At 47.6% G+C, this 27846-nt stretch overlaps 1 protein-coding gene and 1 long non-coding RNA gene across 3 annotated transcripts; one reads left to right on the forward strand and one right to left on the reverse strand.

Annotated features, from left to right (window-relative positions):
* Positions 1 to 9323: 9323 nt before the first annotated feature.
* On the reverse strand, positions 9324 to 11815 carry HES1 (hes family bHLH transcription factor 1). Its single transcript, XM_066241416.1, has 4 exons — positions 11461 to 11815; positions 11227 to 11322; positions 10891 to 10978; positions 9324 to 10239 (listed from the first exon to the last, which is right to left on the reverse strand). Exons 1-4 carry the CDS (start codon positions 11566 to 11568, stop codon positions 9689 to 9691), a joined length of 843 nt encoding a protein of 280 aa, XP_066097513.1. The 5' UTR covers positions 11569 to 11815; the 3' UTR covers positions 9324 to 9688.
* Positions 11816 to 12918: 1103 nt separating this feature from the next.
* LOC136312024 (uncharacterized) lies at positions 12919 to 27799 on the forward strand. 2 transcript variants are annotated; one of them, XR_010726874.1, is made up of 5 exons: positions 12919 to 12993; positions 16491 to 16588; positions 19492 to 19552; positions 20682 to 20848; positions 26975 to 27799. It is a non-coding gene; the product is annotated as an uncharacterized lncRNA (long non-coding RNA). The 2 variants fall into 2 exon arrangements; XR_010726873.1 differs by lacking the exon at positions 19492 to 19552.
* Positions 27800 to 27846: the final 47 nt, after the last annotated feature.

The following is a 27846-nucleotide window of genomic DNA, read 5'->3' on the forward strand; positions in this document are numbered from 1 at the left end:
ATCACCCAGAGGAGGCCGACCGTCATCAGTAGGAGACAGCCTTCGTCTTTCAGGGCGTCACTTCCCAAAGCCAGTCCCTGAAACAGCCTCAAAGGATAAGCCACAACATAAATGCTTTGTCATATGTCAGCACACTACAAGAAGGGCCATAAACGGGGGGACACAAGAGTGATGTGCACAGAACGTAACAAACCACTTTGCCTGCATCTGGTTTTGAGGAATATCACAGTTTGAAAAAATTTTAAATGTAAGCAATAAATAAAAATACCTATAAATTGTCCTAAGAATATAATCATATGCAAGTACCTATTTGAGACACTACTAATAACAATACTTCTTTATTTACAGATGGGAGGTACACAAGAATTGCATGAGATAACAAAAATTTTTATTTTAAAAATGTGCAAGGCAACATTAAAAAAAGGTAAATGTACGTTCTTCTTGTTTCCATAAATTGGTTATCAAAGAAACATGATTTTAAGTTAATAAAACTGTAACTGGAACTGATTTCATTTTTTGAAAAATAAAAACACTCTCGGGGGGTCAGTGAGCATGAAAAAAACTCACTACTCAAAGGGTTAAAAATACCAGATTTGCTGGTCTTCTTCATGAATGCCAATCACTGCCATGGGCGGCTAAGTGACAAGAGAAAAAGGACATGAATAGGACCTCAGGGATGGAGACCTTGGTGAAGTGGGTAGAGGAAAAGAATCCATGATGGAAACTGAAGAGTTGTCAGAGAGGCTAGAAGAAGTCAGAAGGAGATGCCAGAGGAGCTAAGGAAGGAAGGAATCTTAAGGATGGAGTTTGCACATGGTCAAAACCTTGCAATGTTGACAGAGGAAAGGACAGGAAAATAATCGACTGGTTTGTTCACTGAGTTGCCATGGGCAGAGCGTGTCAGTCAAGAGGGGCTGCAGAGGCCTGGCCACAAGGGTGGCATGAGAGAGCGGTGAGGGAGGCTGGCTCTGAGCAAGATTTCAGGAGGCTTTGATGAGAAGAGGGCAGAGAAGTTGCAGGTGTAGAGAGAGGTACAGGGTTGGAGAAGTTGTCTCTTAAAGATTGTAGAGAAATAAATGTGTTTGTATGCTGGAAAGACAAGTTAAAAAAAAAAAAGAAAAAAAAAGTAAGTTAGGTTGAAAATCCAGGAATAAAAGCAGATATGTTGTGGGCCACCTCCCTGACAAAGGGGAAAGGGGTGGGATCCAGAGCACAGTTCCTGAGAAAGGAGGGAAGGGAGCCAGGTGAAGGTAGTAAGCTGAGGCGGAGACCTGAGGAGATGACAAGGACCAGAAGGCTAAGGAGTGGGAGGAGCTGGATAACACAGGAGACTTTTACTCGAGGAAGGAGGAGCCCTTCCAGCAAGGGTATGGAGGCAGAGATGTGTCCTCACTCTCCGGCCCAGTGCCACACTCCCTGGTCCATGGTACCCATGCTCCTGGGTCCAGGTACAAACAAACGCCAGCTCATAGTATCCCACTAACCAGCCCAGGCACCCCGACCCTCCCATCTCACTATAACTGCTCCCTACTTTACTCACACCTGGAGTGGGAAAAATGAACAGCCAGCCATCCAGCAAGTTTATAAAAAGGCAGACCAGCCTGACCAGGTGGTGGCGCAGTGGATAGAGCGTCAGACTGGGATGCGGAAGGACCCAGGTTCGAGACCCCGAGGTCGCCAGCTTGAGCGCGGGCTCATCTGGCTTGAACAAAGAGCTCACCAGCTTGGACCCAAGGTCGCTGGCTCCAGCAGGGGGTTACTCGGTCTGCTGAAGGCCCACGGTCAAGGCGCATGTGAGAAAGCAATCAATGAACAACTAAGAAGTCGCAACGCGCAACGAGAAACTGATGATTGATGCTTCTCATCTCTCTCCGTTCCTGTCTGTCTGTCCCTGTCTATCTCTGCCTCTGTTAAAAAAAAAAAAAAAAAAAAAAAGGCAGACCAGGAAATGAGGGGATTCTTACCGAGGTTGCAGGTAGAGGGACATTTATTTAAAACAGAACAAGTTATGAGAGAATCCAGTGCAAAGTCTGAGAAGGGACCCACCAGATTAGGGGAAGCACGGGGTGAGATCTGGACCTGTGGCTGGAGGTTGTATGTTAAACAGGAAAACTTGGCTTCTAAAAAATTAAGTTGAATTTAGGCCTAATATCAATTTAGCAACTGATTGCTATATCTCAACACAATCAATGACTGTTTGAAATTGAACTCCTATTTTTAAGCCAGTGTATATGTGTAAATATGATGCTAGCCTTAGGTCTTTGATATAGTTGTGCAAATATTTGAGGCAAGAACAACATTTTAAGTTACTCTTTTTGAACTGCTCCCAGCATTAAACTGTTTCAAACGGTCTCTTCTTTGGATGGATACTCTCTATTTTGAACTTGAAATCTCAGAGAACACACTTAAAGTAGTTTCAGAATTCTCTACATGATTATTATGTTCCCCCTGCAACCAGGGCTTCTCCATCTTGCCTCTCTCCCCAACTCCAAAACAAGAAGACAAAAAATAACACAGGTGAGTCTTTGGTCTCAGGGTTCCTTAGAGACTTGTTCTCCCCCGCCAGGCATTAATGGCCAACTCCGCAATTACTTTGTTTTGAAAGTTTTAAGGGAAGTATCTATGGATCCCATAAGATTCTATACTGCTCACAAAAATTAGGGGATATTTCATGGCTTCATATTCATTTTGAAATATCCCCTAATTTTTGTGAGCAGTATATTTGTTTGAAAATGATCATACAGGTCCTAATTATAGAACAGAAGACAGGAAAGAGTAACTTTGTGTGCAAAGAGTATTTGTTCTTTTTATAAATCTGGGCTGTGAGAAGCCTTCCCTATCCCTGACCCTAGATATCTACTGGGTATTCACTAAAATGAGGAAATGCCTTAAGCACTTTTACACGTACTTTTATTCCAAAATGTCACATATGGTAGTTGCTTCCGAAACTGATTTGACATGGCATTTGCCCTTTCCTGGCCCTGTTAAGGAATAATATTCCTGTTTTACATTTTGATGCCTTAGGGACAAATTTTATGGCTCAGGGAAAAAGCTGATAGAGGGGAACTATATAGCTGAAAACATGAAGTTATGGGGGGTGGTGTTTGTCAACATGGTAGTTTCTTTTCTCTAGCTGGAGTTTCTTATAGACTGTATTTCAGATCTCACATTGATGACTAAACCAGTAAAGTCAATCTGACACAAAAATGGATCACATTTGTGATTAACAAAATAGTAAGTTACAAATAGTGCTCTTTGACATTGCTATCATTAAGTGATCTTGCAATTCTAAGGGAAAAAGAAATATGTTTTGATCCTTGCTTGACTAAAGACAAATTACAACTGAAAATATATCTGGACATTAAAAGAATAGTGACAGTAAAGCCTTATTATTAATTTAGACTCAAGTTATTTTCTTGGATTGTAACCATGGCTCCTCTTATTCTTACTATAAAGATTTAGCCTGATCAGGCAATGGTACAATGGATAGAGTGTCAGCTTGGGATGCTGAGGGCCCAGGTTCAAAACCCTGAGGTCACCGTCTTTAACACAGGGTCTCCTGCTTGAGCACGGGATCATAGACATGACCCCATGGTTACTGGCTTAAGCCCAAAGGTCGCTAGCAAAGGGTCACTTACTTGGCTGGAGCCCCCAGGTCAAGGCACATGTGAGAAAGCAATCAATCAACAACTAAGGTGCCGCAACTATGAGTTGATGCTTCTCATCTCTCTCTCTCTTCCTGTCTGCCTGTACCCCCCCTCTCTGTCTCTCTCTCTCTCTCTCAAAAAAAGTAAAATAATATTGCAAGAGCCATATTTAACCTGCTTAAGAGAATACATTCTTAGTATTTAGAGACTTTAACACACTAGTTTTATGAGAGCAAGTGCTTTTGTAAGCTGTACATTCAGACCCACTACAAGTATTTGCAAAGTACACTGCTTTTCCTGTTGGATATTTAAAATACAGGAGTTTTCACTAATTCAGATTGGCATTCTTGTTTAACCAGACTAATTCAGCAAGTGTACCAGTGAAAAAACTCTAGCCATTTGGGGAAATAAGTTTCCTCGATGGAAAGAGTCCTGATCACCTACAGATCACATTCTCCTCAGAAAAGAGGTCAAGTGGACAAGGTGGCAAGGCATTTTTCAGGATGAAGAGGGAGAGTAGAGGTATTTTTAAACTCTTGTTATTGTTTTCCAAGTCAGATAACAAGATATTACAGCAAAGGAGAGGGTCTTAGTAGCTGATTTGTGAGCAAACCCTGTCCAACACAGCCTTCCTTGGTTGGATGTGCCACACAGTGGGCACAATTCTCACTAACATGGCAGGTTTCCAGGAATCTAACATGTGACCTCTTTTCTTAAAACAGTGGAACTACAATGCACATCCTTCAGGTTTGTTTTCATATCTTTAATTGCAAATGAGAATACTTGGTTGTAAAATCATCCCAGGATTTGGTTGCAAGTTTTGAAATATGCCCAATATGGGCTCTTATAGCCACAGAGCACATGTTAAACTGTAAGCGGCACCCAGCAGTATGCTGAGCAAAGCAGATCACTGACTGTGGAGTTGAAAGGACTTCCGCTTTAACCTTCTCACCATGTCAGCAAGGAAACTGAAGCCCAGAGACTTATGAGGACTTGCTCAGCATCTCACAGGTAGTAGCCAATTTGGAACCAGGGCTTCATGATCCTGGTCAAATTCCTTGACCACATTAAGATGACCATGTTGATTCAGAAAATATTAGCATTGTAAAATGATTAATCTTGAAATTAACCATTCGACAATAACTTCTATTAGGTAAAATTTGACTAGTTATTTGCTGTCCCAGAAATTTCTATGGTCACAAAAAATTCACAAAGATTCATCATTATTTGGAGGATGAAAAAGTTACCTGTAATGACATGTGACCTTTCTTTTGTATCACCATGCATACTACTCTTTTATGGCACTTAATATAGAATAATTTTTTTTTTTTTTTTTTTTTTTACTGGTCTGTCTTGCCTCCCAGAATGTGAACTTTACAGCTACAGAGATCCTGCCTTTTTTCTCTCTTATCTCCATAGTGTCCGATTCAATAATTGTTGAATGAATACATGAAATTCAGAAACGAAGGAAGAAGCAGTGATCCTTTCCCATGAAGTCTGGTGCAACTACAAGCAGATTCTGAAACCACTGGGCAAAGGCCAGGGCTCGCTTCTTGTTTGGTGAACAAACCTCATCGTAGTTGTTTAGAAATCTTAATAGTGGATGCGTATTGAGGGCTTATGGGCCAAGCACCATTCTTAATGCTTTATGAGTATTTTTACCCTTTTCATCCTCACAGCCTTATGTAATACCACCTGAAGAGCTGTAAGTTCCAAATGTGGCACAGAGTTACAAAACTAAGGTACAGAAAAGTGAAGTCATTTGCCTTGGTTTTACAACCTAAGAAACTGAAGCCAGATCATGTGCTTTTAACCCCGGGGCCTTGGCTGCACTAAACCAAGCACTTGCGCAGACAGCTTAACTTTCTCTTTTTTACCTTAAAACCAATTTATGTATTTGAAAACTGAAATATAACAACCGCCTAGCGAATTTCCTGAACTCTCCCCAATCTGGACCTATCTACAGTTTCCTTTACCTTCCTATTGCTATCTCTTCCTGTTGAACTCACCTTTTACCTCTCCACTTCAAGTGCCAACTCTCTGAAAAACTTACCTGGTTTCCTCTCAAATCAGAATTACTCTCAGTTCCGAGGTGCCCTTGGTTTAAACTTCATTTTTGGCACTTACCACATCATGCCTGTGATGAGTCACTTGCCCATCTCCCTAGACTGAGAGCTCTGTGAGGGCAGGGGCTGTGTGGGAATCACTGGTGTCTGCCTCTTCAGCGCTTACAGTGGGCTTGCTGGGCACTTAGTAGGTGCTCAGGTTTGGGGAAATGCGACTCATTTTTTAAGAACCCAGAGTTGCTGTCTGGTGACTCTGTCTTTTCCGGGACGACTGTGTGGGCTGAGATGCCCTTGTCCTGTCCCTCGCCCTCCCTGCCTACTCCTGCCCTGACTTGGCCTGACGTTGGCAGTGCTCTGGAGGCCGCGAGGGCCTCTGGTGCCCTGACACTGGCCTCAGCCCAGTTTCCCGGCTTCTAAATGCGGCTGGGAGCTACCGGGAGAACTGGAAAAACACTGGCAGGCGGCCCCACCCCCAGGCCCTGGCGGGGCCGGGCGGCCGCATTTCTGCGGCTAGGGCCTGCTGCTTGGGAGGCGCTGGGGCCCGGGGCGGGGGAAGCGGGGGCGGCGGCCGGGCGCGGGCGGCTGCCTGCCTGTCAGCGGGAGCGGGCGCGGGCTCGTGTGTCAGCGGCTCCCTCCTCCCCCCCCCCCCCTGCCGCCGCCCGCCCGCCCGCCGGGCCTCCCGGCCTCCCGCCGCCGCCGCCGCCCGCTCCCCCCGCGGCCTGGCAGGCTGCCGGCTGCACAGGCGGGGGTTCGCGCCGTTCTCACGACCTCTCAGGTTGCCTGAGCTCATCTGGGAGCTATTCATTTCCTGCCAGAAAGCAGCCGGGCCTGCTAAGCAAACCACCTTGGCCGCAGGGCCGCCGGGGCTGGCCCGGCGTGGCCGCCCTGGCCTGCTCCCGCCTGGGCCGCGGGGCCCCGCGGCCTCCCTGGAACCCCCGGGCCGCCCCGGCGGGCGCGCGGCGGGGGCAGCTCGGCCTCCCATCTGGTTGCACTTAGGAGCCAGGGAGGAAGCTAGCAGCGAGTCGTTACCGGCCAAGGGGTGTGGGAAAAGTTAATTGACTTTAATGACAGGTTTCCCGGGACGGTGGTGACGCTGAGGGGGTCCATTTTAACCCTTGGGTCCCCATTCCAGAAACACATGGGTAGAATGGGGAGCGCCGAGGGGGCGCACCGCCGAGTCACGCGCTTATTCACCATTTAGGGAAGGCTCCCTTCTTTAGGGAGGAGAGCCCCCCTTTTAGTTCAGCGTCTTTCCCGCTCCGGATCCCTGGGACAGAGAAGCCGGGGCCCTCGAGGGTCTTCATTGAGAGGCTAATGTGCGAAGGACCGAGGCCCGCGGCCCGCTTCCGGGCGTAGAGCTTGGAGTTGCGCCTTATCTCCTGGAGCCATCAGCTCTGCCCCCGGGCGAGGGAGAGGGGCTGCTGGGTGTGCCCTGAGGCCGTATAATTAGGCTGGGTCCCAGGGGTACGGGTGAGGGTGGGGCAAGATTGAATTCGTCTTTGAAACTTGCCTCTTCCCCAACTAAATTACTCCAGAAATAGCCTAGGTGCAAGAGGGCACGAAGTCTTAGAAATAAACCCACTCATTTTACGGATGTAGAATTGTCCCAGAGAAGGGAAATGACTCATTCAAAGTGACACTGAGTTTAGTGACATAGCTGGCACAAGAGCCTGAAAAATCCCCATTGGGGCTTAGGGTCTCCTCTTTTCCCCACATTGTACAGCAACAAATGCCTCATCTAGTCATCTAAACCCATATTTCAGGAAAAAAGACCACTTTAAACTACCAATTATTTTCAGATGAACACATGTTAACTGACTGATTTTCCTTAAATTTATTACTACTCCCCCCAAGATTTCTTAAGTACTGTTGATATTAATAAAAATTCACGTTTTTTTTCATTTGTTCCCCTTCAGCACAAGAAAAAACAAAGAGACTTAGTTTTAAGTTGGTGTAGAAATTGCACTGGAGTGCGTGAATTTTTAAGAACCTAAGTATACTTTTATAAAAATGAGACCTGATGTCCCCATTATTGCTGTCAGGACAGTTAAGGACTTCGAATGGGGCCAGAGGACAGGTTTACCAAATGAAATTGGGTTGGGTGTCTTAATAGAACAATTGTCACTATGTTTGTGTTTAAACAAGAAGGAAAGCATGGAAAAATATGATAAAGAAGGGTGTGTGTGTGTGTGTGTGTATTTCTTCGGGAGGAGGATATGTTGGACCCCTTTCACATACTCAAAATAAGGCATATAGGAGCCAAATTTTAAAGAGTATCTTTTAAACCTCTCTCTCTGCATGTAAAGCTGTGTGGAAGGTATATGAGTAAAAAACTGCTGTCTGCTAGATCATTCTTGTGATAGAGCTGCTCTCCACTGGCCTGTGGGAAAGGCCAGAGCAGGCAGGGGCGAGGTAAAGCTTTTGAAACAAGACAGAAAATCGTTGGCTTTATCTTTGTTAGGAAGGCTTCAAAGATTGATCTCTCCCGCCTCATCCTTCTCCCAGAAGCCGTTCTAAAGGAAGGAGGGTGAGAGGAGGCTGGCGGGAGGGGCTGGCAGGGAGGAGGACTGGCCGGCGTGCAGGAGGAGGGCGCGCCCGCCAGACCCACAGCGCGGCTGATGTGTCTGGTCTCGTAGGGCTCGTGGTTTTCATTTCCCCAACACCTGGATGCAGTCAAACACCTGGCCAAATCTGACAAAATCTGACAAGCCTTTGTGATGGGATTTGGAAGAAATTCCCTGCAGATCCTGGCACAGTTTAAAGCTGTCCGCTTTGAGTTAGGACTTGTTAAGGAGGGTTATGTGAGCTGAAACCCGAGACAAGCCTTTTGCTCCTATCTGGAGCCCACATCTTGCCTGGAAATGGGGCATGACCAAGCGAAGGGGTCGCTTGCTGTTTGTATTAAAAGGGGGAAGATGGCCTATGTGCCTGCCAGCTCGGCCCCACATGCTTTCTCTATTAAGAGCCAAGCACAGAAACTTATCAAAAACATATGTCTGGTGTTAATCATCTGGACTCCGGCTCCACATGGGAGTCTAACTAGCTGTCCCTTGGCAGAAGGAATCTGTTGACCTTCTCAGCTTGCCTGAAGAGGGTGTAGAGAGGCATTTCAAACTTTTGGATGATGGTACGAACATCTAGCTGAACCTAAGGACTGACTAATTAAAGGAAGACTCCAACACTTGAAGGTTGGAGGCTGCAGCCCTTAACTGTTTTTACTTTGGATGTTGGTGAGCTATATATACCCCAGGGGAGTAATGCTGCAGGATCCCCCCTTAACGTGACCTGGGCAATGCTACTACATCCATTAACTTCAAGAATTCAGCCCCATCAACCCTCTTCATGCATTAGTACACTGAATGACCTACCCAACTGAAAATGTTTGAAATCCTTTAAGAGATTTACCACAAATTGATCAGAGAAGCCACATCAGGTGTGTTTTTGCAAATTAAATGGAATGTAGTTTATGGTGAAAGGTTTGATAGGTTTTTTAAAATGTTCTTTGAATAACAAAAGAGCCAATTCCTGAATTCTCAGATTTCATGTAATTCAAATTATGCCAAAAGCCTTACTTTTACATATTTTGAAATAATCAGTTCTAAGACCTAAAAGCCTTCACTTTTTCTTTTATTATATTTTCTCAAATAAACTTCCCAAAAGGAAGATATTTTAAGAGCATTTTCAAACATCTTTGGCATCACATAAAAAAGAAATCTCGTGTAAAAAACGAAATGTCATCTGAACTTTTATAATACAAAGGCGCAATCCAATATGAACATATAAAATATATACAAATATAGTGCATGATCAGTCACTTAATACAACTCTCTACAAAAAAGTAACTTTTTAGAAATAAAAAAGAAGTAACCACTTAATCACAAAAATCCTCTTCTCTCCCAGCATCCAAGTTTCTGTTCAGTGTCCCGAGGGAAGAGATATGTTGGAGAGTTTAGGGGGAGGGTTGGCCTGAGCCCCTCAGTTCCGCCAGGGCCTCCACATGGAGTCTGCGGTGAGCGAGGGGCCGCTGGAAGGAGACACTGCATTGGGCCCCACGGTGGTCCCGCTGTTGCTGGTGTAGACTGGAATGACCGGGCCACTGTGAGCGAAGGCTCCGTTGGGGATGAGGAAGGCAAACTGGCCATCAGGAGCCGGCACCACCTGGAAGCCACCGAACACCTTAGCCGCCTCTCCAGCTGGGCTGCCCAGCTTGCAGGGCGCGCCGCCGGGAGGGGGCGCCGCGCCCCCGGGGATGGGCACGAGCGGCGGCGGCGGCGCGAACGGCGCGTGCTGCGGGCCGCCAGGTCCTGGCGGGGGCGGGGGCGGCGCCTGCAAGACTGGGTGCGGCTGCCCCGGGTAGGTCATGGCGTTGATCTGGGTCATGCAGTTGGCCAGGTGGCCGAGCAGCCGGGTGCGCACCTCGGTGTTAACGCCCTCGCACGTGGACAGGAAGCGGGTCACCTCGTTCATGCACTCGCTGAAACCCGCGCGGTACTTCCCCAACACGCTCGGGTCTGTGCTTAGCGCGGCTGCAGGCCAGAAGGAGACAGATGGGTCACTGAAAGGCCCTGGCCCCGAGGCCACCGCCTCCGCCCTGAGAAGTCCCCGCGGCGGGCCTCCCTAACCACTGGGCCCGCGGAACTGCCTCTGGCTAGGTGGGGTGGGTTTAGTAAAACCATCCACTTCCCCACACTAGCTCGGCGACTTAAGCCAAGACGCAGCAGCCTCTCTCCATTTCCAGTTGCTCGATTTAAACCCCTCTCAGCCTTATATCTACCCTACCCCCATCAGCGCGTGAGATGTGACCTTGGGTAATGCCCTTCCCCGTCATCCGAACCTCCTTTACCTTTCTGTAACCAGGGAGGAGGGAGTGCTAAACCAGAAGACCCCCACGCTCTACGCTCAAAACCGCAACAGTTCTAAATCCCTTCGCCCCCACCCGCTTTTCCCACTGCCAAGCCGCCCGCCGCCCTAGCCGCTGCAACCACCCTCCCCTTTCCGGAACAGCAACAACTTGGAGTTGTGGCTATAAATAAGCCCCAGACCGTGGGAACATAAGAGTCAGCCAAGGCAGTAAAATGTAGCTGAATGCCTCTCACAACCACGGACGGAAGTCTGGAAGAAATCACCGCCGGGCGAGAGGGACGCCCGCAGTGGGGGACGCGGCAAGCCGCCCTTACCGGTCATCTGTGCCCGCTGCAGATTCCGGAGGTGCTTCACTGTCATTTCCAGAATGTCTGCTTTCTCTAGTTTGGAATGCCGCGAGCTCTGCACAGAAGAGGAGGCAAGGAAGACTAGTGAGACCCCGCCAGCGGTCTCGGAGTGCTGGGGGTCCTTCCCACGGCACCGACCTCCCCAGACCCCGACTAAGGGAGGACCGGCCCTCCCACCTCAGAGAACACAGTTGCTGGCGGGGAAGATCCGCCGACCGGGGGATTTCATTCTTAGTACGTGAGATAATGTTTCATTTTTTGAATTAAAAAAAAATATATATATATATAGCATTATCCACTTACATCTTTCTTAAGAGCATCCAAAATCAGTGTTTTCAGCTGGCTCAGACTTTCATTTATTCTTGCTCTTCGTCTTTTCTCCATGATAGGTTTTGATGACTGTAAGGAGGAAAAAAAAAAGAGCTCTGAGTTCCCATGGGATCTGCCATTTCACCCGGGGTTTTACGCGATAAAAGACCCTCCAACCCCGGCTTAATTTCTTGGGGCTGCAGAGATGCAGGTACTTACTACCCTTACCTTTCTGTGCTCAGATGCTGTCTTTGGTTTATCCGGTGTCGTGTTGACACTGGCTGGTGTAGCAGCCACCGGGGACGAGGAATTTTTCTCCATTATATCAGCTGGCATTTTCTTTCTTTTTTTTTTTTTTTTTTAAGTCCCTAGAGAATTTATTTTTGGAGTCCTGCACACAAGAAAATGTTTATGTCCCTTTTACTCGAGACTTTCACAAAACTACTAAGCAAGTGCTGAGGGTTTATTACAATAGCTGGTGGCTACTTAGTGATCGGTAGCACTATTCCAGGACCAAGGAGAGAGGTAGATAGGGGATTCCGCTGTTATCAGCACAAGCTCCGGATCCTGTGTGATCCCCGGGCCCTGGCGGCCTCTATATATATCTGGGACTGCACGCGAACGGCTCGTGTGAAACTTCCCAAACTTTCTTTCCCACAGTAACTTTCAGCCAATGGGAGGAGGAGACACGCGGCACCGCTCGTGGACCGCGCCCCCCCATTGGCCGCCAGGCACAAGGCCTGGCGGCCAATGGCGCGCGCCTGAGCCCGGGGCACCGGAGGCTACAACGTCAATCAAAAGGATTTTAACCCTTTGGTACTATCTCTGCTGGGTTTTGCTTTAGGCAGGATTTATTCCGCATTGGTATTACTCAAGCCTAGTTTATTTCTTTGGAGGCTAGGGTCTTTGCTCTTTATTTCCTTTCAGATGTGTAGTAGAGCTGCTTTGACGCTAAGAAGTTCATTTGAAAAAATATCTTTAAAGGTTTAGAAAGACGGGTAAAAGATTATACCTATAGTGGTTAAAGAAAAGGGGGAACGTGTGCAAGGGTGTGAGTTACCGAAACATCTAAATGAATTCCTGTCAGACTATACATGGAGGGGGTGGGGTGAAAGTCAGTCATACAAAGGACAAAAAATTCTTTTTACACGCAAAAATGGGGGGGGAATGCCTTCCGCTTTACATTTGCAGGTAGTTCAGAGCAAAGTGTTTTTTTTTCTACCCCTGTACCTCATTTCTCTTCAGGAAATGGGGTTTGGACCCCGCGCTTCTCTAAGAAACCATCAGAATAATTTCCAGCGGGGCAGAAAGGAAATAAATTTTCAAATGAAAGATGTACAAGGGGGACTCTGATGGCAATGCCTCAGGGACGCGAGCGCGCCCTCGCCACCCCTTCCCTTTCCACCCGCAGGCTTTCGGTTCTGCGGCACACTGATGTGGCGGGCCGCGAGGCAGCCTCTCCCCAACTTTTCGTCCCTCAGGCAGCCGGCGCAGCCTCAGCACCCTGCGCGCACGGGCCCTTTAAGAGCTACACCAGCCGAGCTGCAGTTTGACATCAGCCGGCCGGCGAGGGCGCGCCTGGAGCCGGAGCACGTGCCAGGATGTTTTATTGCCGCCGCGGCTGCGGCCGGGCCGAGAGGATGTGTGTGTGCGTGCGTGTGTGAGTGTGTGTGCGCGCGCCCCGGGGGCAGGGAGGCGGGGGGCGGCGGCGGGCGGCGGAGCGCGGGGGCTGGTTCCTGGTCCCCGGGAGAAGCCAAGAAGGTAAATAGCAGCTGCTGTGCTCAAGCCTGGGAAAACCCCGCCCCCTGCGCCTGGCCGGGGCTCATTGGCGCGCGCTGCGTGTGGGGTGTGTGTGTGTCCGGGGCCCCCTCCTCCGGCCCCCGCCGGGCCAGGAATCCGAGGGGGCGGCGAGCTGGGAGCGGAGCCCCGGCGCTTACCTCCCCCTCCCACACCTCCCCCCGGCCAAGGTCAGCCCTTCCGGGCGGGGAGCGCACGCCCCAGGGTGGAGAGTGGAGAATAATTCCAACCCCCACTCCACCCCTGTTTTCAGGCTTGGAGTTTTAACTCGGCCGAAAGCTTCATCAGCAACAGCGCGGGGGAGGGGGAGGGCCCTTCTAGTTTGCTCTTTGCCCGGGCCAGCCCGCCTTCCCTACCCCCGCGGGGCCCCCGGCGCCCGCTGCGGTCACGAGATGCCTGACCGCACTTAGGAAGCGGCCGGGTCAGCCTCCTGCCTCCGCTCGGCGACTGCGGTTAAAGCGGCTTCGCGCCACCCGCCTCTTCCCGGGGTCCAGGGCAGCCGAGCTGCTCCCCCTTACTGCGTCCGGGAGGCCGCCGGCGGGCGGCCGGGAGGAGGCGGGCGGCGCGGGCGGCTGCGTGCTGCCGGCTGGCCGGGCCGCGCGCCGGGAGGATCCGCCGCCGCCGCCGCCGGGTGCCACGTGGCGGGCGCCAGGCCGAGAGCGCCAGGGCTCTGGCGGCGGCCTCCCTGGGGGATTTGCAGTGCAGGGCGGGCGACGCGCACTGCCCCGGCCGGCCAGCCGCCACTGCCGTCGCTCGCCCTCCCTGCGGCCCGCCTGCCGAGGTCGTCCGCCCCTGCGCCCCCACCCCCTCCATCCTTCCCGCCGCCCCGGAGCTCGGCGCGCTGCTCCGGCGGCTCAGGGCAGCCCAGGCGTCTTGTTTGATGTCGTCCCCCCGCCCTTCCCCAGCCTAGGCGGCGGCTGAAGGCCTGGCACACATTTCTCAGACACTTCATTCCTTCCTTCCTCCCAGTTCCCCACTGAGATAATGTTGTAAATGATTTCACCAGATCTCATCCCGGATGAGATTCAGCGGTTCCTGATTCTGGGTGACCTTGTGCAAGCCCCTCTTTTTCTTTCATATGGAACACGGCTCTATGCCAGACACTGTATTAAACCCTGGATTACCACGATGAGAGATACAGTGGCAGCCTACAAGGAGTTTCCAGTCAACTCGAGGCAGACAGACCCCGATTTTCTGATTGATGACCAGGCATTCCTGTTAGGGCTTAGATGATGGCGGAAAAGATGAAGAGAACATAAAAAGCACACCTGTATGGGCAACAGTATTGATCTACTTGGGGAAAACAGGGATGAGTAAAATAGTTACTGCCCTCAGGAAGCCCACAGACTATAGAGATACTAGTTAAGGGCAGCTAACCTCTCTTTCCCAGTATATTCCTCTATTATGTCCTAGGTTCACTAGAGACAGTTGTGTGTCTAGATAGAAGTACAATGCGGGGGCTTGACCCATAGAGGCAAAGTGGATAAAGAAAGCATCAACCTGGAATGCAGAAGTTGCCAGTTTGAAATTCTTGCGGGGTCAAGGCACATACAGGAAACAACTAAATTAATGCTTCCCACTTCTCCCCCCACTTTCTCTCTCCCACTCCCCCCCCCAAAAAAACCCTCAATAAATAAAATCTAAGAAAAAAAAGAAGTAAAATGATAGAGAGGTTTAAGATGATTAAATTACTCATAAATTGGGGTATCCCAGAAAACAACCTGGAGGAAGTAGCCTGTATATTGTTCCTTAAAAAAAGTAGGATTTGAGGCATTGGAAATGTGGTGAGCCACGGGGTTGGAGAGAATGGAATTACCTATGGCATTAAAGGTGTGTCGATTGTGAGATTTGAGGTCCTCATTCAGGGAACATGATTTGGAGCCCTGGGTGTGTGACTGGCTAGAGTATAAGAAGGGGCTGGGAAGGAGGCTTGAAGCCATGTCACAAGACTCCGAGATATTTTGCTAATGGACTTTGGACTTATCTTTAGACAATGGAGAGAAGGGACATTAGGATTCTATAAAAAGGTGGATCTGGCAAAAGTGTGGAGAGTGGGTTGCAGGGTTTGGAGGTACAAAGCCCAATTAGAAGGATCTAGCCAGTAAAGGCTGTTCCTAAGTGACAGGTGTAGGCTGATACCCAGAAGCACCTGCCCAGAACTAGCTCACCTGGGCATTCACTGCACACTACCTGATGATCCAAGTTAAGCAGAAATCTACCTACCCTTTAATGGTGTGTCCCTGAGACCTGAAGTCTAACTAAGGAGTCATTGTAACTTTTACCATATTTACCTTCCAAGCTTCATTTCCACCTTCCAGGACAGCCCTCAAGTCTACAGCCAAATCTTAGCTCATTGCAGGCTTGATTTACTCACTCTTGCCCTTCGGGCTACTCTCTGGGATTTTGTGTGTGTGTGTGTGTGTTTTCTTAACATACTGCAGAGTGGGCTGTGCCCTATCATGTTCTGAAGAAATGATGAACAATGCCTCCTTTGTTGACCTGCAACCTGGGCCAATGGGGTAGGACTTTTCTTTCTTATTTTAAACAGATGGAAAAGTGGTGATGACAGAAAATTGTCTGTTACTTTTGAAAGTTGTGGAGTTTTCCTGTGTGTTTGAAATCCTCTTGGTGAAAGGTGATGAGCCTATGAAGTTACCCTCCTTTCTGCCATGCAGGCTGCAAGCTTCTTAAAATGCTTCTGCTCAGCATCTGACTTTTTACAAAGCTGCCTACATACTCTGACCCAGATTCTTCCAAGGAAATAACCTCTTCCCAGGGAAGCATATTAACCCTTTCCAGATTCTCCCAAATCTATGAGAGCCAGTGACTTCCTCCAGTAAGCTTTGTTATGACATTGACCGCTATCTGTTCTTGGGCCCTAACTAACTAGCTGCTTTTATGCCACCACCATCCCCCATCTCTTTTAGCCTAACAGCTCCCCCCTTTTTGGGTCTGACTTAGTCATTCGGCACCCCGAAGGAGCATGGAGAATGTTGAATATAGTCAAGTTGGGGTCTTACTGCGGTGCCTACAGCAGTCTTCTCAGCCAGATAGTTAACCAGCAACCCATTTATGGCCACTTTAGAAGTGCTTAGGCTGGTAGAATGAGCAACTAAGTCTTACACACACACATACACGCACACATTTTTAGACAGGGGGCTCAGTCAAAATTTGCCATGAGTTTGTGTCTGGGCCAAACAAAGAAAGAAACCAACCCAGGAAGCTACTGGCCCTCCACCCTAACCATTTAAGAAGAAAGCTTCTTTGCAAATGTGCTCACAGACTATTTTTCAGTACCCTTATCCTGGGCAGTGAAAATAGCACCAAATTGACACTCTCTCCACCCCTTCTCAAATGGAGAACTAAGCTCCTAAACTTAAGAAAAGACTTTTGGATTTTGAAGGCTCCTTTTAGATCAAAACAGCCTTTATTTTTCAGTCATCCTCCTTTTTCTCCCATAGTAAAGAGAAAACGGAATCCTGTTCATCCGCAGCCACTTCTTTGATCCCACTGTGAGACCAGCGACACACAAGGCATCTTCGCCACTGGATCGTGCCCAGTCAGTACACCCGGGGCTGCTGTGTTTTCCCCTTCCCTCTTTCTGCCCCCAGGAAGGCCTTACTGCTTCACCTGTTTGCTTTAAACCATAAAACAAATAATGCATTTGTAGTGAGACTCCCCTTTGTCCTGAGGTATCCGAACGGTTTGTGGGTTTGGTTTAAAGCTATAGAAAGGAGAGCAAGAGAAGAAGAAAAAAGGTATTTTGCCTGAGGACTCGAAGCTTTTTTTTTCCCCCTTTTCCTCCGCTTGACTGACTTTCTCACACTCAGATTCCCTGCAGCCTGCCAGAGACACGGTGGCGGCCCTGCCAAGAGCCATCCTGGGAGAGCTATTGAAAGAGCCTTGAGTAAGCACACACTGGGCGGACCTTCTCCTCCCCTTAGTACCTGCTCTGCACCTGTACCGGGAGCAGTCCCACACATATCACCTGATCACAGGCCTTTCAGGGACCGTGAGAAAAATAAAGTCCAGGACAGAAGAGATGTTTGTCGTCTCCCCAGGGTTGCAGCCGCTCCCTGCAGTCACAGTGCCCCAAAGCAGCACATTCCAGGCCGTTATGCATGCTTGTTTACCTGGGCGCGTGTCGTGTGGGGGCACCAGGAAGGGGCGGGAAGCCCGGGATCACCTTCGTAATGACTGCCTTGCTGCCTTTGTTTTCTGGCACCTGCCTGGTTGGTAGTTTTATGATCCTTTACTAGATCATTATTATGGTTCTTCTCCATAAGAGTCCATATATCCTCTTCACAGCAGAATTTATAACCAGGACTTCTTACCTTAAGGTTCATGGATGAACTCCCAGAGAGCCTATAAAACCCATAAAAGGGAATTCAGAATTGTCTCGCTGTGAATACTTTTTGAAAGAATGAACAGATGTGTTATTTTTTTTCTGAGGGTCCATAGCTTTCAGCAGAATTTCAAAGCATTTTTTGTTACCTCCCCTCAAAAGATTGAGGGAACTGAGCCAGAAAGTCTCCACTTACAAGTGGGCACTCAGCTTCAGAGAGGTCAAGGGACTGGCTCAAGGGTCCACAGCCTCATATGCCAAGTGGAGGCCAGAAGACAGCTGAGAGCTCTTTCCATCACACCCACAGTACTGTGGTCCTGGGTGAATTTAGGGTGGGGTTAATGGAGCTATGATCACCACCAAAGCCTGGATTGAATATAGACACGTGAATAAAGACAATGAATTTCCCAAACATTTTTTCTCTACTAATCTTAATTCTGAGACACTGGAGCTGTTCTGCATCTAATTTCTAGATGGCAAAAGAGATAGGCAAGAAAGCCAAGTGTCTAGAGATAGAAGAGGATTCCCTAGTGCGTAGAGTGAGAGTCCTGGTTGCCATGCAGAGACATTTACAAACAACCGCATCTCTGCATTCTGCCTTTGATAAAAATTGCTACTTCTGAACAAAACTGCCTAGCTGGTTCCAGGCCAAGCTGGGACCTCAGACTGCAAACTGGGGGTGGAGGCGGAAGACAGAAGCTCTCAGCGTTGGCTAACAGCAGCCTGTAGTGCTTTCCACAACCCCCACCTCCTCTTGGAAAACTTGACTAGAGCCAGGGAGACCACGGGAATGTGCACTTTCTAATGGGCTCTGAAAGAGAATGGTTGCCAAAAAAGCCTTTCCCAATGGGGTGGGGGCAGGGCACCCTCACCTCCCACATTTGGCCTGACCACAGCAGCGTGGTGGGAAGGAGGCTCTAAATGTGCTCTTGGCTAACCTTTTACCCTCTGAGCAGCCCTCCAGTGAGCCAAGCCTGCCAGCCTGGGAGGCAGGGGCTCCTTCCCGAGGGATCTGACTTGTACCCTGTGTGTAAGAGGCTCAGAACTTTACCCAGGCTGTGCCCATGGTGGCCTCTGAAAAACTCGGGAAGGAGAGCCAAAGCCTAGCTCCTTTCAACCCAGAACATGCATTTTTCGGCTTACTGAGAGTTACTCAAGTAGTGTTATCAGATCAAATTTCTCAGAAAAATCAAAAACAAAACTCAGCTAGCTAGGAAAACTATTTAGGTAAAACTTAGGGCCTAAAAGTAATATAGGATGAATATATACAACATGTTTTAATTAAAATCACCATCATTCTTATCGTGGTATTCTCTCTCAGCTTCGAGGAAAGGGGAGAGAGGAGGCAGGGGAGGGGACCTAAAAGGTGGCTGAAGGGACCCATTCATTGAATACCCTGAAAAATTGAGCCCATGAAGAAGTGACTTACCCAAGGTTGTCAAACAGCCTCCCCAGAGAGGGTATAGCAATGCCAGAATAAGCTCAGGTTTTCTGCCCACCAGTCCAGAAACTCGTCCCACTATATATGAGGACATTTTGAAATATTATCTATAGCAAGTGATTGACCCTACCAACACAGATGGATTTTCCAGTTGGGCTATGTGCTAGTGAGTGATTTTGGTAGTATGACAGAGTATGTCCAGCACAGAAGAACATGGTTAAATTTGAGGCTTGCTGCGTTGTGATTCTTGGGTTTTCTTATCACCCTATAACAACTGGAAAAGAAGGATCTTGATTTCTGAGTTCCAGATGATTGGAAGCCGCTTGCAGGGTCCACAGAGGAGAATCAGACCGCCTCTCAGTTAACCTAACCAAGCTAAGCTGCATGTCATCCCTTTTTCCTTATAATTGCCAACCTGTTTCCCTTATTTGTGCTGTAAAAGGAAGACTGAGGGAGAGAATGTTTCCAGCCCCCGAGTCCGTTCCATCAACGCTAGGCTTTTGTTAGAACAAGAGAAGGTGTGATGCTAATAATATAGTGAAGACATTAGCGCTCTATCCCGTCGAGCTGCTGGTTGACTTCACGTGCAGCAGAGGGAAAGGTGAGAAACATAAGAGACTTTCCAAGTGGTTGGTAAATGGTATTTGCATGTGAATCATAATATATTTTCCTTTAGATATCAAGCTTAAGGGACGGGAGAAGATGTTCCAGGCAGCTGCCACAACTGCTTAAGACTGGTGGGTTCTAGCAGGGTTAAGACCTTCTGGTCTCTTCTGGAGTTGGAAGTGCCTGTTTCTCTGTTTTGTAGTACTTGACAGTTGACAAGGCACTTTTCAGTCTATTATGACATCTTGTCATTATGTATAGCCTGATGATCTAGAGCAGGGGTCTCAAACTCAACTCAGCATGTGGGCCGCGGAGCAAGATCACAGCCATTTGGCGGGCCGCACTAGGTCTACAAAAGGCAACTGTTACACAACACTTTTCAGTGTCACAAAACGACCAGAAACTGTAGTTCGCATCACAACTGCTGTTAACTAAGCTAATATCTAGCTAGGATGCTAGAGAAATGAAAAATACAAGTAGGCCCCTAGGCTTACTTAATTTTATCCAAAATATTTTGAACTTCGTGGATTAGTCTGCGGGCCGCACAAAATTGTTCGGCGGGCCGCGAGTTTGAGACCCCTGCTCTAGAGCGACATTGGTGGGAAGCCCAGGGATGGGGAGAGAGAATTCAAGTGGACAGTAAAGGAGACATTTGGCTGGGCCCTGGGCTACTAGAGGCACAGGGTGTATGAAAGATGAGCTTTCAGGAAAATAATACCTCTAAAGGGACAAGGCAGGGCACGGACCTTAGAGGCCAGGAGAGAGCCAACTTTTCTTTCTCAGCCACAGGCAACAATAAGATTTCCAGAAACTGGAACAGAGGGGCCAATTTGACATAGAATATTAGTAATCCAGAGGATGCTCTTTGGAGCAAAGAGGAAAGGTCCTTCCTCACAGTAAGAAGCTGGGGTGGGTGGGGGTGGGAAGAGGGGAGAAATAGGGGAAGGAGTCTCACTAAGTAAGAAGGTGATCGAGCAGGTTCTGGGGAAGACCTGGAAAAGGAATGACCGTGGTCCTTCCTGGCTGGGGCTAGAACTGCTTAGTTCAGTATCCAGTGCCTTCCTTCCTGAGAGGCTCCCTAGAAGGATCCCAGGAAGGGAGGCCAGGTCTGTGACTGAGAGCCACTTTTCATCATTACATTCGTTCTACGCTGTCTGTATCTCCGTAGGCGTAACATCAAATACCACAGACTGGGAAAGGTTGAGGGATTGCTTGGGGTGAGACATGTGAGGAAAAGAAAAGGGACCTCTCCTTTGGCAGGGTGGAGCCTCCAGAGCCAGCCTTGACCGAAGTCTGAGACGAGCAGGGGAGGGGGCTCCGTGGGACATACGGGCGTGCGGCAGGCTTGCCTGACCACGGAGGCTCCTGCAGAAGTCCCAGAGTGCTCCTGGCTTCCCGAGGAGATTGGCAAGCTGTGCATGTATCACGTGAGTATCCAGGGGTGGCCCTTATCTCACTGGGCTCCCACTGTCATGGAGGGCCCGCTAATCATGTTCAAGTCATTGAAATCCTTTCCTGGCTGGCTATTCAATGCTCTACACCCTCCTTGCCTGTCCTCAAAGTCTGGCACCTGCGGCAGGCCTACACTGGGTGTCTAGGTCATCTAGACAGAAGGGAGGAGTCTCAGCTTATTTCCTGTGTATCCAGTGAACCTGTGTTGATGGGAGTCAAACAACAGAGTCAGAGGTTGGTTGAAACCATTCAATTTCCAATGACCTGAATTTTATTTGAATTAATTTTCAAATATTTGGAGAATAAATGCATAAATGAGCTTTGACTTAAAGAGGTATATTTTATTGACAATTTAATAGAACCCTCAGAGGGTCGGCATGTTTTCCCAGGTTTTCTTCGGTTGCTGAATCAGAGAGATGGGTTAAGTGTGACCGCTCCTGGTGACTACCTGTAGGCAGCCAGCATACCCTTGCAGACAGCCCTTTTCTGTTGCAGTCAGGCGAATTTAGAGGAGTCTGTGGCTGTCCATGTTTTCCCAGGCCTATCTTTATTGATGGTTATTAAATACACACCACCGCATGGCAATATGAAAGTACAAAGCAATTCCCAGGGTAAGGTTCGTGGGAAGAAGTGAGATACTGAGCTCCCAAATAATTCTACTGTAATCGCAGTCTGCCATATCTGCGTATAGTTAATAAGTAAGATTTAAGCAGGCAGGTTCCACCACTGGGAAGCAGACAAAAAGGGGAAAAAGGCCAGTGGGAGATCCTGGAAAACTGGGAAAGAAACTAAACAGGAAGACACCTGGGAAGGGGAGTCCGGGAGTGGCCACTGCAGCAGGGCGGGTCTCTCGAGGAGGCCCACCGCTGGCCTCTTTTTCTGCCCACCGCTCATGGGAGATCCTGCATAACCAAGCAGTACACAGTACTCATGCCCAGACACACTGGGCTCAATGAGCGTAAATATACACAAAACCGCCTGTTTTCATGGAGCACCCCAACACACCTGTTGTTTTACGATGCTGAGTGATATTGATAAAGGGGGCTATAAAGTCAAGGTGAAATGGCCTCTTATACTTAAATAGCACCTTCCTCTGTGAACTTCAAGTGTTTTACAGCTGAGATTTGACTGACCTGGTGATATTTCTTACAGGAATGTTGAACACATATCTCTATATGGGTTCAGAATAAACTACAGCAGGTGGCTGAAAAGCAAAGACTCTAGAGCCAGACTTCCCTGGTTCGTGTTCCAGCTTATTCCCTTTCTAGCTATGTGACAGAACCACTCTGTACCTCAACTTATTTAACTATTAAATGGGGAAACAGTCACATTACTTACCACATAGGTTTATTATGGGAACAACTATTTATAATGTTGTTCATAACAATGCCTGACATATTGTAAATATAATACAGTGGTACCTTGAGATACGAATTTAATTCGTTCTGTAACCAAGCTCGTAAATCAGTCAACTCGCATATCAAACTGCCGATACTGGACCCGTGTGCCAATGCACCAACTAGCGGCAGCTTCCCGAATCACGACTCGTATCTCAGAATTTTGCTCGGATCTCGAACAAAAATACAGACCGAGTCGCAGCTCATATCTTAAAAAATTTGTGTGTTGGTCTGTTCTATCTCAAGGTACCACTGTATAAGTTTTCAGCTGCTTTTATCTTTGCTATATATGTATCTCTGACATGTGAGATAGATACCCTCATTCATCTAAAAAAAAGTCACAAGATGTTAATATCCTCAAAGAAATGATGGACAATGACTGGTAAATTGGTCCATGAATATTTGACAAAGCAGAAACTCCAGCCAGTCTTTTATGAATCTCAGGCTGTGGGAACAGGAAAAACTTATACATTGATCATGCTTCCTCTCCTTTTCCAGGGAATAGGGTCTTTACCATCCAAGCACTATAGTGGTAACTTTGTGTCAGATGTAGTGTATGGTTGCTGAATAAGAGGGATTATTGAAATGAGCCCCAGGCTCATGGAAAGGAGAGTTCTGGATGGAGGCAGGGGCATCAGCAAGATGTGTGGGTGACTCCTTCCCCCCCCCCCTCAGGAATGAATGGGACAGGCTGCAGACGGACACAATCCAAAGACATAAACATACTCATAATGGTGGCAGGCCTGCCCGGATCCCAATCACATTTGTATGAGATCAGATTGGTGGGGAAGATGAATGTCTGAGACTTTTCCTGCTCTAACAGGTTCTTGTAAGTGACCATATAATTTATGGTACAAACTGGGATGCTTTTGAGGGTGAACGGTGGTAGTTCTATTAATAATCATGTCAGGACAATTGGTATAAACTGGGACATTTGGGCATCTTACTTCTGTAGGCCTATGACAGCATGTGCTAGGTTGTTTGTCTGCCTGTTATCTGTTCATCAGAGATGCTTCCTAAGTCACTCGTGTTTTAGCACTTCTATATCTGTGGCAGGTGATGCCATTGGTCTACCTTTCATAGAAGGAGGAGCCCCATTTTTGAACCTAGAGGATATAGGAGTAAGCAGGGTCAGGGGAAGACCCATGATGGTTGGAGGGTTGTGCTCAAGGTATGTTTGACATGACTCCATAGAGCAGGTGTGCCCTGAGCTTCCTCCCTGCTGCTGTACACCCAGGTTGTGGCTACAGCTTAGCAATGCTACCAGAGACTCTTGCACATACCGACTGTGGCTGAGCATATCTCTTTTTCTCAGGTATGTTAGTGTGGAAAAAGCAAGTGCTAACATTTGAAATCCAGGCCATTGTTTAAGAGCTGAAAGAAGACCCCAAAGGAAGGAGAACTTTCCCACATGAAATATTTGCCCCTTTTGCCTTGAATTTGACTTTGTCTTTAACAAGAAAACAAATAAAAACCCAAAAAACAAAAAACCCAATCAAACAAAAAACACCTTTTTTTTCTGAATAGGTCAAAGTCAAGGTTTGCTCTTTGTTAATTCTCTTTTAAAAAAAAAAGTAAAAAAGACAAAAAGAAACAGAGCTCCCTTGCTTGAGTGTTCTTATATGTGCCTATTTAATGATTAATAATACCTTGTGGGCTGTTGTTTGATGTGGCCTCTGCTCGTTTGAACAGGAGAGTACTGATTCACTTGCAAGGTATTTATGAGTGACAAGACAATAAAGGAAAGGGGGGAGATTTAAAAACACCCAAATATGGAGATAACATGGGATCTCAGTCTTTGATACCCTGTGTGGAGCCCACTGCTTTCTCTCAGAGACGAGTGTGTGGAATGACCAAGACAGGCTTTTGAGTTTTGTAGATTTTTTTCCTTTCACTTGCTGATAGGTCTGAGGCAACTTTCCCACTCAGTTTCCGTATCACGTGCATTCATTTTTCTTCTCACCTGCCTGGTCACTCCATGTCAGTCGTTTGCAAGGGAGTCTCTTTATGGGCCGTTAGGGGCCTCTTTGCTTGAGTCTCCCTCTGCTGTTTCCCCCGAGTTGGGAAGGCTCTGCAGTAACCCCGAGGGGAAGACTGAGCACTGCCTTAGTTTTGGTGGGGCTGGTGGGACGAAGAGAGTAATTCAAGAGGTTACGAGACCTGCCAGGCCTCGACTGGACAACAATGGGGAAGGAAGAGTCAAAAGATGACAACTGGTTTGTTGTTTGGACAACTAACTGTGTGGGCCCTATTTTCACAGTTCCACTTTTAATAACTCCTAGACTTGTTTTTTCTTCTTTCTGACCCAAAGCCTAGGGTTCAGTGAAAAAGAAAAAAGACTGCCAAATTTGCTCTGATGACCCTTAATATTTTTTATTTTGAGATAACTTTAGACTTACAGAATAATTGCAAAAATAGTACATTAGCTCACTTCTTCCCTCTAACCAGCTTCCCCTGTGGTACCACCTTATACACTATGCAGTGATCATCAAAACTAACAGTCTTGCCACAGTGCTATCAACTACCAACTTAATTCAGATTTCACCATTTTTTCTATTAATGTATTATTTTTTCTTTCTGTTCCAGGATCCCATCCAGGATTCCACAGTGTATTTTGTGGTCTTGTCTCCTCAGTGTGACTCAATATGTGACAATTCCACTATCTTTCCTTGTCTTTCATGACACTTTTAGGAGTATTAGTTGTTTCACAGAATGTCCCCCACTGGGGTCTGTCTGATGTTGCCTCACGGTGATATCAAGGAACTGCATACTTGGGAAGAACACCCAGAGGCGGTGTGCCCTTCCAGGGGCTACATGAGGTTGTATTTCACTGCTGTTAACCATGATGGTGCCTCCAAGATTGTCTACTACAGAGTTACAACTTTTCTTTTTGTACTTCTGAAATGTTTTAGGGGCCTTATTTCAAAGCTATGCAAATACACCGTTTCTGCTTACACTTCGGCATACTAAATTCAGAATCTAACAAAAGACCTCACCTGTGGCAATGAATATGGTGGTAATCTAATAGCAGGGGTCCCCAAACTTTTTACACAGAGGGCCAGTTCACTGTCCCTCAGACCATTGGAGGGCCAGACTATAAAAAACTATGAACAAATCCCTATGCACACTGCACAGATCTTATTTTAAAGTAAAAAAAAACAAAACGGGAACAAATACAATATTTAAAATAAAGAACAAGTAAATTTAAATCAACAAACTGACCAGTATTTCAATGGGAACTATGCTCCTCTCACTGACCACCAATGAAAGACCACCAATGAAAGAGGGGGCGGATAAATGGCCTTAGGGGGCCGCATGTGGCCCGCAGGCCGTAGTTTGGGAACCCCTGCTAATAGTGATTTTTAAAAATTTCCCTCATTCTGTGTGCATTTATAAATTGCAGTTCTTCTTGAGGAGTTACATGATGTTACACTGTGATAAAACAAAAATAAAAATATCTATCTTCATGGAACCTAAATTTTAGGTGGAAAGAGATAGACAAGCAAAAGAAATAAGTGCATTAGATAGATAGTACATTAAATGGCGAAAACTACTGCAGAAAGCAATCAGGTAAGGGAGGAGAGATGGAAAGTGCAGGGAGAGGTAGGTTTACATTGCAGAGTTAGGAAAGGCCTTCTTAGAGAGAAGACTTGAAGCAGAGGAGGGAGCCAGCCTGTGATTATCTGGCAGGAAGCTTTCTCAAAGGAAGAAACAGTGCCCTGGCCAGGTGGCTCAATGCATAGTGTCTTCTTGCACACCGAGGTCATGGGTTTGATGCCCCGTCAGGGCACTTACGAGAAGCCATCAATGAGTGCACAACTAAATGAAACAACTAAGTAGAACAATAGATAGATGCTTCTCTCTTTTTTTCTCCTTTTCTCTCTCACTCTCAAATCAATGGAAAATTAAAAAAGAAGAAGAAGAAAGAATGACAGCAAGTACAAAGGCTCTGAGGCAGGACCATGTCTAACCTAAGTGCTCTAAGAAAGTCAGGAGGCCAAAGTGGTGCTAAGTGAGCGAAGTGGGAAGGAGAGTGAGTGAGTGCTGAAGCAAAAAGTGACAAGCCAGATGGTGAAGGCTTGGGGACATGCTACCGACCTGGCTATTGATCAGAGGAAGGAAGGAGCCATTGCAAGAGTTTGAGCTAAGGGATCACATAATGTGCTTCATATTATTAAAAGATCACTTTGACCTGACCAGGTGATGGCACAGTGGATAGAGCATTGGACTGGGATGGGGAGGATCCAGGTTCGAAACCCCAAGGTCACCAGCATGGGCTCATCTGGCTTGAGCACAGGCTCACTAGCTTGAGTACAGGGTCACTGTCTTGAGCCCAAAGGTCACTGGCTTGAAGCCCAAGGTCGCTGGCTTGAGCCCAAGTTCGTTGGTTTGAACAAGGGGTCACTTGCTCTAGTGTAGCCACCTAGTCAAGACACATATGAGAAAGCAGTCAGTGAACAACTGAAGTGTTGCAATGAAGAATTGATGCTTCTCATCTCTCTTTCTTCCTGTGTCTGTCCCTATCTGTCCCTCTCTCTGTCTCTGTGAAAAAAAATTGCTTTGGCTGCTCTGCAGTCAACAAGGACAGGTATGGTTTTCTCTGCTTAGGAAGGGAAGCCATACCATTCATCCAGGTTAGAAATGAAAGTGGCTTGGACCAGAGTGGTAGCAAAGAGGTGACTGGATTGGGGCTGTATTTTGCAGGTAGAACTGCCGCTGCTGTGGACACTGCTGTGGACGGTCTCCAGCAGCTCAGGCCACCTCCTGAGCGCCCGGGGCATGTCTCCTCCCTCTTCCCCCTGGAAGTGGGGCTTCAGGAACAAGATGAGGAGCACTGGCCACCTTGAGTCTAAGCTCTGCAGCCCCTCATTGGAACTTTCTGTTATCCGGGTCTTCCTTCCCTCCTGCTGCACCCACCACACACTTCTCTCTGCCCGGGGCAGCCTTCTGCTCAGGCCAGCCACGCTGCTCTGTGGTAGTCTCCCACCCTCCTCTGCCCAACGAGATCTTCCCCATCCCGTAGGCCTCAGCTTTGTCACACCCAGGGCCATTCTAGGAACACCTTTCCTCTTGTTTGGGGACACTAACTAGACTCGGCTTTACATATGCAGCCCCTAAAGACCAGACACATCCTCAAACACCCCTGCAGCTCTGGGACCCGGAAACACAGAAGCAGCACCGAGCGCTTCAGCGGCATGGTGGGCGGTTTGTTGGTACATGGCATACAGTTGAATGAAAATATTATAATTTCCTCTTAATCATCCGAGTACCTTTAGCATGACAATTCACATATATTCATATTTCTTACATATAAAAATGTTTTTGCCTCTCCCTCTGCCCAATCTTTAAAGTAAAATGACAAATTCATATTTCCTCTTGTTGGGCACTCTGTATCCCTGGAAGTCCTGTGTACCCCAGTTTGAGAAATCAGATGAGGGATACAGGGAGAAGCAGGCATCACTAGGTTTCATTTATTGCTAATGAATTTATGTCTCTTTACTGATTAATTTAACAAAATGCATATGGTTAAAAATTTTAAGACATCCAAAAGTAACCTTCCATCTGTCGCCCAATCC

The sequence above is a fragment of the Saccopteryx bilineata genome, chromosome 8 (genome assembly GCF_036850765.1).
Source record: "Saccopteryx bilineata isolate mSacBil1 chromosome 8, mSacBil1_pri_phased_curated, whole genome shotgun sequence".
NCBI lineage: Eukaryota > Metazoa > Chordata > Mammalia > Chiroptera > Emballonuridae > Saccopteryx > Saccopteryx bilineata.

Bases quoted from the DNA above. Each gene is read 5' to 3' on its own strand.
- HES1 (XM_066241416.1), bottom strand. From the start codon at position 11,568: ATGCCAGCTGATATAATGGAGAAAAATTCCTCGTCCCCGGTGGCTGCT. The intron at 11,323-11,460 runs GTAAGGGTAGTA...TCCTCCTTACAG, and splicing joins CAGCATCTGAGCACAGAAAG to TCATCAAAACCTATCATGGA. The intron at 10,979-11,226 runs GTAAGTGGATAA...TCTTCTGTGCAG, and splicing joins TGGATGCTCTTAAGAAAGAT to AGCTCGCGGCATTCCAAACT.